The 10,184-nt window shown below is 31.4% G+C and overlaps 2 protein-coding genes across 2 annotated transcripts; both read left to right on the top strand.

The window, feature by feature from the left end:
- Nucleotides 1-5,020: 5,020 nt before the first annotated feature.
- LOC131874353 (probable pectate lyase 20) lies at nt 5,021-6,297 on the top strand. Its single transcript, XM_059217686.1, has 2 exons — nt 5,021-5,187; nt 5,619-6,297. The coding sequence occupies exons 1-2, from the start codon at nt 5,021-5,023 to the stop codon at nt 6,295-6,297; spliced, it is 846 nt and encodes a 281-aa protein (XP_059073669.1).
- A 155-nt stretch (nt 6,298-6,452) lies between these two features.
- On the top strand, nt 6,453-7,091 carry LOC131874352 (probable pectate lyase 18). Its single transcript, XM_059217685.1, has 3 exons — nt 6,453-6,553; nt 6,664-6,802; nt 6,885-7,091. Exons 1-3 carry the CDS (start codon nt 6,453-6,455, stop codon nt 7,089-7,091), a joined length of 447 nt encoding a protein of 148 aa, XP_059073668.1.
- Nucleotides 7,092-10,184: the final 3,093 nt, after the last annotated feature.

Below are 10,184 nucleotides of genomic sequence, written 5' to 3'. Positions count from 1 at the left end.
TTATATTTTCATTAATGTCAAAGGAGGTAGTTAAGGTTTTTGTATAAATTATCATTATGTTACCCTCAATATCCAGTTTTCAAAAATTACAATAATTTTAATTAATATTATGTCATATCAAATAATTATTGATCTAGATAAATAGAGTCAAGTTATGTTAAATACATCATTCAATATAGTATGTCACTAGTATCATCTTAATCAATTTTTTATTGTTGAAGGATTTGGAAGTATTTGTGATGTGTATATGAAGTTCATTCCTCAAAAACTATATCCACTAGCACATTATTTTATACCACATTCTACCATAGTTATATTTTGAGGCTTGTATGTTGGAAGATAAATATGGCTACACACAAAGACAAGTCTATTCAAGTTGCAAAGGTGGAATTCAATAACATGAAAAGTTAGGGTCAACATTATTCTCATAGAGATCACTTCACAATATATTATGAATTTTTTTATGAATGGGTCAAATTATTGCACTATGAACCAACTATAGGAAGCATGTGAAAGTGTACTAGGACCAACTAATTATTTTTCGTAAAGAATAGCATCATCCAACTCTTGAAGTAGCATGTTGGATCTTGGTTTAAGCCTTTTATATGTTTGGTCTAAAGTATGCATGTGTCAAATGTGTGAATGTTGTAAATAAGTTATAAGATGAGTTGTGATTATATATAATGTAGGGATGTATAAGTGTAATTGGATCCATTTAAAGAGTAATTCTTGCTAGTAGAACTAATAACCATCGCAAAAGTTGTGTAAGTTGTCAACTAAATTTTAGGTTAAGTGGGCAAAATCAATTGAAGGTCTCATGCACTTTGAGACGGTTGTCAAAAGTTGATTAGATCAAGGTGACCCTAAAGCTTCATCCTTCAAGATCTGCATATCATGTCTTTCATGTACTATTATTGTATTTAAGGTTGGCGCCTCATGATTATAGTTGGTGTTCACTTCTTAGACTCAAGGATTGGTGTCTCCTATGGGTTGATGCATACAAAATATTATAAGTTTATTATTTAGTTTATGAGGCTAGATTTGCATATTAGATCCAAGAAGCTTTTCTCACCATGGTTTTCCCCTTAAGTTTCTACATAAATCTAGTATTATTTTGTGTTGATGTCCTCTTATCTTATCTTATCAGTTTCTATGATGTTTGGAGAAGTTATCAAGGGTAATTAATTTGGAATTGGTGTCTACTGATTACCATTCTCTTAGTGTCTATGTGTGATTAACGCACATAATATATGCATTCTATTAAGAACAACAACCACTATTTCTTTTATTTTCATTGAAAAGAACTATCTAGATTTCCTTGGAAATGACCTTCTATTTATGTCACTTTGTGCAATCTTCCTTTATTCATAATGTATCTTTGTTCAAGACAAAAATCAAATCCGTGTAGCAGTAACAAGTTATCCTATATTGTATAACAATGTAAAAGTTTATTGGTTATTTTGGATAGTTTAAAAATTTGGATTTATAAGTTTTGAATTTCATAAATACGTTTCCTTTGTAATAATTCTTTGAAGTAATTTAGAATGATATTTTTGTAATAAAATTTAGCTATTAATGAATTGTATTTGAATACATTAACTCACACTTTAATTATAATCATTAGCATATTATTACTCATGGATTTGTTTAGGTCAACCCAAGAGTATAGCCAGTAATCCTTAGCTTGACTAAATCCATCCATTGATTATTACCATTTATTTATAATTAGATTAGTAGTAGATCAATAAAATAGATATTTATTTATATATTAATAAATGCATAGAGTAGCATATATCAATATAAGAATGCAAGTAGTTATTAAGAGAATTTAAGTAAGAGGTGTAGAGATGTTATTAAAGCTTAAAATTTATTAAGTTATAGCTTTAAACATATAGAAATAAATTCATTAGTCAACAATATTAAACTTGAATATATTCTTTCTGTATATCTTAAGATGAATAAGTTATTATTTGAATGCCTCTACAATACTTTGTTTAGATTAAAAATAGAAAGACTTTTTAAAATCACAAGACTAATATATAAAATAGGATAATAAGGATAGTAATGAAAGAAATGGACTCTTGGGTCAAGGGTAAGATGTAAGCCCTTATCCCTTACCATATAGAAATAATAAATTTTGTTTTTTATTTTGTGATTGTTGAATATTGAACTCTGACTTAGTGAAAACTCTAATGATAATATCATAGTTTGTTTTTTTAAATGTAAAGGATAAGGATGGAATTTCATATTAATCTCATGTTGACATGTTCATATAGTTTCTTGACTAGATGATAGTTCCTTATCATTAAATGGTTAACCATCTCTAAAGTTTATGACTATATATATAAATATTAAATGGATTTGATCTTATATTTTGATTGTTTGATCATGATAACACTTTTTAATCAAAGGAGTGATTAGATGAATATGATATTGAATATTATAATCAAATCTAAGGTAGAAAGTTTATTCTAAGATGGAAAATATATTCTATTGTCAAAATATTTGAACCAATTAGATTTAATGAATGAAACTAAGTTATTTATGATAATCATTTATTATCAATTTATAACATTTTAATGATATAATGTTAGTGAATTTATGCATCATATAATAACTCATGAATTAGTTTTTAAGTATATCATTTAGAAGATTTAATAATGAATTAGCATTTAATATGTCTTTCATGATATCAGGTTAATTAGATAGATTGATAGTTACCTTTTCTTTTGTACTCTTATACATGTGTCTGTATGAGTTTTATACTCTCAAGATCATGTTTAGACAAATCTTGTTATTGGTATTCTTATGTACTAATGTGTTTGAAATCAATTTTTATGCTAAATTTAATTATCAAGAAGATAATACTTGTTAGATGCTTCTATTTTCCTATGACTACTTTGTATACTTGTGCATTCAATTCTTGTTTGTGTAAATGGATGGTGCTAAACATGGAGAACCATATAAGGATTGAGTATCACCCTCTATATATCTATCAACAAATGACTTAAAAAGATGCACTGGGAAAAACATGTTTTATCAAATTTTAATATTATACCATGCTACTACTTTTGATCATTTAAAACTCATACTCTTTGCCATATCATAATATTGTTATATTAGCATGTGTGTGCACGCACACACACAAACATAGAGAGAGAGAGAGTGAGAGAGAGAGAGAGAGAGAGAGAGAGAGAGAGAGAGAGAGAGAGAGAGAGAGAGAGAGAGAGAGAGAGAGAGAGTATATCATGCTACATAGATTCCATCACTCCGACTTGTTTAAGATTTCTTGACATCTTTGCATTGGGCCAGGTATTCTTCATGCCAAGAAGAGTTTCAGGGGAGTGTAAAGATTTGTGGTTGGGTAGATATGTTCTTCGATGATGCTCTCACCCAATGTGTGCTTGTTGGAGATAGTGTCTCGTGAGTTCCTGTTAGGGTTACCTTAATTTTTGTACTCTTTGTAATTGACCTTTTGAAGCTATGTAAAGGAAATTGTTTCCTTATGATAGGGCTTGTCAATGGCTTTTGTACTTAAACATCATGTTTCCATTCTAATATATTTGAACATGTTATTTTAAATGTTTTAGAATAATGCTTATTCTATGCTATATCATTATTTTAATAATATGGAGGTCCTTATAGTTTGAAATTATTATTGTCTCAAAACATTAAAAAATATCAAAATTGACACATTACTAAATCATGTGAATGGACATTGATATATTCAAAGCAATTTCACTTGTATTTGGGTTTGCTTCATGTAAGATAAACAAATTTACCAAATATTTAATATATTTTCCATGTCAGTACATATAAGAGGCATTTTAATAATTTATTATTTTTGTATTTATAATTTAATAACAAGTCATCTAGTGTAAAATTGTTGTAATAATAAGAGGTGGTAGAAAATTTCGATAGAATTTATGATATAAGGACTCATGTTCAACTTTAATATTATTTTATGTGGCATGGAAAGTGAGATGTCTACTTCTAAAAATGGTTTACAAATCCAATCACATAGAACTATTTGGACTTTTGTTGATGCTATTTAAATGATTTTTATTTGATAAAAATATAAATCTCACATAATTAATTACTCCATCTAATAGTAAAAAACCATAAGTATTAAAAAGCCTTCTATTATTCACAGCTCCTTTTTATAAGTAAGATCTACACAATTAGAAGTTCTAGAAATGAATGATCTTATTAGATCAAAATAAATATGTCTATTATACCTAATTATCCTCGTGACGTCACACATAGCAAATAAAACTCCAATTATTTTCACTTCGACCTATTTTTCTCTAACATATTCATCCATTCATTATGTTTTATTGCGTTAACATAAAGAAGTTTATCCTACAAATATACATTTACAATCTATTAAGTTTCGATATGTTAGATTCTTTGGAATTCTAATTTTTTCCACGATAAAAAAAATGAAGAGCGCGGGAACCATGTGAGCGCGGGAACAACATGCGAGAATTTTATACCAAACTTGGTCGCCCATCCCCGTGCAAATTACGGAAGAGGAATGTCATTTATAACCAAAGACAGACATACTTGTGGGCCATATCACCTTTGCCAATGTTTCTCATGTTTTAATGTGAAACCCAAAGAAGTGTTACTACTGAATAACTCAATGGAGTCACCATGGAAAGCAGAGACGGATAAAATGCCGCGTCCACCACATCCATGAAAGTTTCTATATCTATGTTTTTCAAATAGATTTGGAGAAAACTCTCAATTCAGAAAAACGTCGGAGTAAACATTCTAAGAAACGTTGGAGGAATGCTCTATCACATCATTACTCACTATTGTTTATGAGTCAAGCGCTATAGTCATGTGCATTACCACCGTAATAATCGCACTGAGATAACGTGCACACAACAATTTTTCAAACGTCGGGGTCAAGATTCCCCCTTCTCTACAGATTTTGCACATGATGATTTTGTATATAAGATAGCCCAAAGCCATAGCATGTAATACAACCATTGCAGGTTTTCTCCTATCCAAAATGGCGAGCAGACAAGCCTTACAGCCATTGTTTCTTCTTCTTGCTGTCTTTTTCATCAAGTTAGTAATGGTGGAATCAATAAGAACCCCCTCCAATATGACTAAGGCTGAGAATAGTGATAAATATCATGTTGAGAAGCCGGAGCTTGTAGTTCAAATGGTAGAAAGGTAACCATTTCGCCTTTCAGATGATTTAGAAATTTTAGAGAATTTATTTATGGTAGTATAGAAATGAAATCCAATATCTTATTGAATTTAGTACATTAGTATGAAATCTTAAATGACAAGGTTTATTATAAATGTTCTATTTATTCTTATGCTGTTCCTCGACGTTTTCTTCACTGTAATTTCTATAATACTATTCTTGTAACTGTAGTTGGTATGCAGCAGTTATAGAACAAATTTCTATCACCCATATCATCATGCCAATGGATAATTAACAATTGTCGTCGTTGAGACAGATTCAATGAAAGAAAATTAACTACAGAAAAGATATTTAAGTCAGTTCAATTAAGAGAATTTCAAAGTCCTCGTATTTTTTTATAGCTAGCATATATTACAGACAGTTGAGATTATTTACTTCAAGAACTATTGTGCAGCAGTTTAAATAATTCGAAAAGAAAGCTGAGCTCGTGCGAAACGGGGAACCCCATCGATGACTGTTGGCGTTGTGATCCTAACTGGGTTAACAACCGAAAGAGACTGGCTGATTGTGCCATCGGATTTGGCAAAAACGCCATTGGAGGTAAGAATGGCAGATTTTATATAGTTACAGATCCAAATGACGATGACCCGGTCAATCCTCGACCTGGCACTCTGCGGCACGCTTTTATTCAAACCGAACCTCTCTGGATTATTTTCCAAAAAGATATGGTTATTCAGCTCAAGGAGGAGCTTATCATGAACAGTTATAAGACTATTGATGGTAGAGGTGCCAATGTTCATATAGCAAATGGAGCTTGCATTACAATTCAGTATGTGACCAATATTATCATTCATGGAGTTCATATCCACGACTGTAAACCTGCGGGAAACACAAATGTTAGGAGCTCCCAGACACATTATGGGTTTAGAACCAAGAGTGATGGAGATGGGATTTCCATCTTTGGATCAAGCGCAATTTGGGTTGACCACTGTTCATTGTCAAGTTGCGCAGATGGATTGATCGACGCCATCATGGGTTCCACTGCTATAACCATTTCAAACAGCTTTTTCACTCACCATGACAAGGTGCTCAATACTGCTTTTTTGGTCTTCCATAAATATACTTTTCTTTGAAATTAGGTTTCACAATTGTATTTTTTATCCGAGGATTTTAGGGTAGGGTATTAAAAGCCTATTACTTGACTTGAACGAAAAAAATGTGAGTATTTATTAAATTGTCGATAGAACGCTATTTCTCAAGTCCAATATTTATTGGCTTTTTCCAAGTGATGCTCCTAGGACACAGCGACGCCTACACCGAGGACGTCAAAATGCAAGTAACAGTTGCTTTCAACCACTTTGGAGAAGGGCTTGTTCAACGTATGCCCAGGTGTGAATAGAATTTTGTAACAAACTGTATTCCTTGCACAAAGACCACGAATATACAGCTTGCTGAAGTTTATTTGCTCAAGTCTTTAAGATATTAACGTTATGATGCAGATGTCGACATGGATACTTTCATGTGGTGAACAATGATTACACCCACTGGGAAATGTATGCAATCGGGGGAAGTGCAAACCCCACCATTAACAGCCAAGGCAACAGATTCCTTGCTCCTGATTATCGATTCCACAAGGAGGTAAAAGACCTGTACAACTCATGTCTCTTATATCTTTGGTATTCAACGGTTGTAGTCTAGTTATAGTATGGGTAATGTGCAGGTTACAAAGCACCAAGATTCAACAGAAGGCAACTGGAGATCAGTGGGAGATCTTATATTAAATGGGGCATTCTTCACAGCATCAGGGGCTAAAGAATCCTCAAGCTATGCCAAAGCTTCGAGTATGGCGGCAAGACCTTCCTCTATTGTGGGCTCTATCACTGCAAGTTCGGGTGTTCTCACCTGCAGAAAAGGTTCCAGCTGTTAGACCAAATGCATGCATTATAGACAAATTCTTAGGAATCCCTCAATTCTGTTACTTTGCAAGCATGAGCACACGGAATGAGGCTTCTTAGTTATTTTAGTTTTGTTTGCCGAGACTCTCTTGTCATCTTTCACTAAAGACGAATATATGGAAAATATCGAATAATATTTTTCTCAAATTTGAAGTGTAGTGGTAGAACGTCAAGCCAGTGTTTGTTTATATTATCTCGATTGTCACTTAAAAACATTTCTTAGGTAAATCTCACAAGAACTGCAATATATAGATAGGAAATAGTTGAATTTATGTTCATACCGGTAATTCAAAAAACTAATTTATGCAAATGTTTCTTGAAACTATGAACACACCCGGTGTAATTGTATACGACGCAACTAAATATATTCACTTGCATGGGGAATTATTAACCTTTTAAGTTAATTATGTGATTGTAGATTAATTTTATATTATACATGTCTAATTTGTAACTCTAGACCTTATCTATCACAATATATACTTTTTCTCTTTGATTTGCTAGATTCTATACTCCTCATTGATTATTAAGGACTTGGTATATTTATAACTACATCATAAAGATAGTGAAATAATCAATGGTCATGTTCTCCTACTCCCTTAATTAGAATAATTTTTTGATTGTGATAAAGATACTTAGATGTTGATTTTGATACAATATTTTTATTCTATTTAAAGTTCCAAATGAAAATGTTCATAAGTTCATTCTATATACGAATAAGTCAATGATTGCTTAATGGTCAATTAATGTCTTTAAATTTGAAGCCCTGCTAGATAATTCCATGTTTTACAAACTCAACTCCCAATGACTATGAGGAAAGAGGAGAATTTTAAAATTTGAAACAAATTTATTTTTCCTTAAAATTCAAGCCAAGCAAGATCAATCCTCAATGCTACAAAAATGGTCCGTTGTAAAAAGATATATAATACAATGATCATGGGTAAATGTATGCAAATATAGGACAAAAAATAATGGGAATGCATGAATATAAATATAGGTAGGATATAGATAAGGATGGATATATATTGATGTATGGAAATAGGAGTAGGAGAACATAGATTGAAATTAGGGAAGGTGCCAAACTTATTAAAAATGGTTTTTGCATGCCAAAAATATTTTTTCTTTCTAGTGACTGAAAAATGAGTTTCTAATGCAAAATTTAAAATGGCTCCTGTAAAAGTTTTTAAATTTTAACATTTGATTTCTAATTTTGTCCTCCAAGCTTTGATGTTTTTGAAAAAAAAGTCAATTGTGACTTTATCCAACCTTTTGGATGCTTTGGAAATGTTGAAAATTCTGCCAAAATTACCTAAATGCTACAATCACGCAAACCTCCCAAGAATATAACTATGCAAAGTAGATTATAGGGATGCTTATTCTTTTGTTAAGTTGTACTTATTATTAGGGCTATGCAAGGATGTAGGAGAAGAGAATACTTGGTTTTTTAATATTATAGCTATCAGTTAGTCTCAAATCTATAAAAGCCAGATATTAAAATTAACTGTACTAGACAACAAGTTCCAGTACCATGTTAGATTCTTTGGGAAGTGACAATCGGGCTAGAATCTCGTGTCTGACCTAGATCATGTGCAACTACAGTTAATAGATAATCGAATATCAAATAGTAGAGCCAAAATCTGAAATGAAAGAACAATATAGACAATGCAAGAGAACTTGAGAATACTCTTCATACGCTCACCAAGCTACCAATAGGTGCATTAACTCCTACTACCCATAAAATATGGGAAGTTTTACCTACTTGATAAATGTCAAAATATGTAGCATAACCTCCTTAAGTGAAGATAGAAAAGAAGTTATAATTAGTGGCATAAAAGCCAAAAGAGGGTGAGAAAATTAATTACCCTATAACCTACTAAAGGTAAGAACAAACTTGTGGTTATGGAAGGAGGCACAACAAGCCAAAAGGGAGTGTGTGACTCAATTACTCATGTGTTAGAAAGTGGTACATGTAGATTATGTATTTTTCCATGTTTATTCACATTAACCACTCCTAATAAACCAAAGAAAGATTAAATAATATTTGTAGGAAAAAGAATAACGCCTAACAACTACTATGTGGTAAAAGGCAAGGTTTCATTAGCATATAAATTGAAGCAATACTTATATGGTGTCCAATGATCTCCAAAATTATGGTTTCAAAAGTTTAATTCATATGCTATGTATTATAATCTAGTGTATTTCCTAATTATGTTGGTTGCCTATATAGTTGGTCAGATATTGGACTTTGGTTTTGGTGGGGTTGGTTTTATGTACTAGATGGTAGTCATCGAGGTGCCGATAATTGTTTCTTTTTTCCCCTATTTTTTGTGTTATGTTGTTTATAGACTTTACTTTCTACTGTATTGGGCGTTGGGCCCCTTAGCAACTATTTAATTATTAAAAATTAAACTTTATGATGGTAATCAATCTCTTTTTATCAATTTATGCATAGATCATTTGTTGATATTTGGTAACAATGAATGGATGATTAGAGATATGGTATATAAAATTTCAATACATTTCAACATAAACAATTAGGGGTTCCTATATGCATCCTAGGCATTGAAAAGAGAGAGAAATAAGAAATGTTTGATTGGGATAGACTAAGTATGTTGAATTTGTGTTGTAATATTTTAGTATGCAGAATTATATGCTAGTAAATGTTTCTATTTTCTTGGGTACTAAGTTATTAGTTAAGTAATATATACGTCTTCACCGTTAAATGTAGAGTATATATTGCATGTTCCTTACACTAGTCTACTTCATATTCTAATTTATGTTATATTTTACATAAAGCTAGACATTGGTGATGTAATGGGAGCCTTGGGATTATTATATGGCTAATATTGGCATAGAGCATTGAACAACAATTAAGAGAGACTTAAGGTGAATGCAGAACACTATAAATTATTATATCTTCTACTATGGTGATTACTCACAAGGGATTGTTGACTTAGATTTGACAGGAGATGTAGATCATAAAATATCTACTAGTGGCTATTTCTTTAGCCTATTTAGTGTTTCTATTACTTGAATGAGCAAGTGATGGGTTGTAGTCATTTATCCAT

The sequence above is a fragment of the Cryptomeria japonica genome, chromosome 3, assembly GCF_030272615.1.
Source record: "Cryptomeria japonica chromosome 3, Sugi_1.0, whole genome shotgun sequence".
NCBI lineage: Eukaryota > Viridiplantae > Streptophyta > Pinopsida > Cupressales > Cupressaceae > Cryptomeria > Cryptomeria japonica.
The sequence above is the reverse complement of the archived record's forward strand: the minus strand, read 5'-3'. Positions and strand labels throughout refer to the sequence as shown.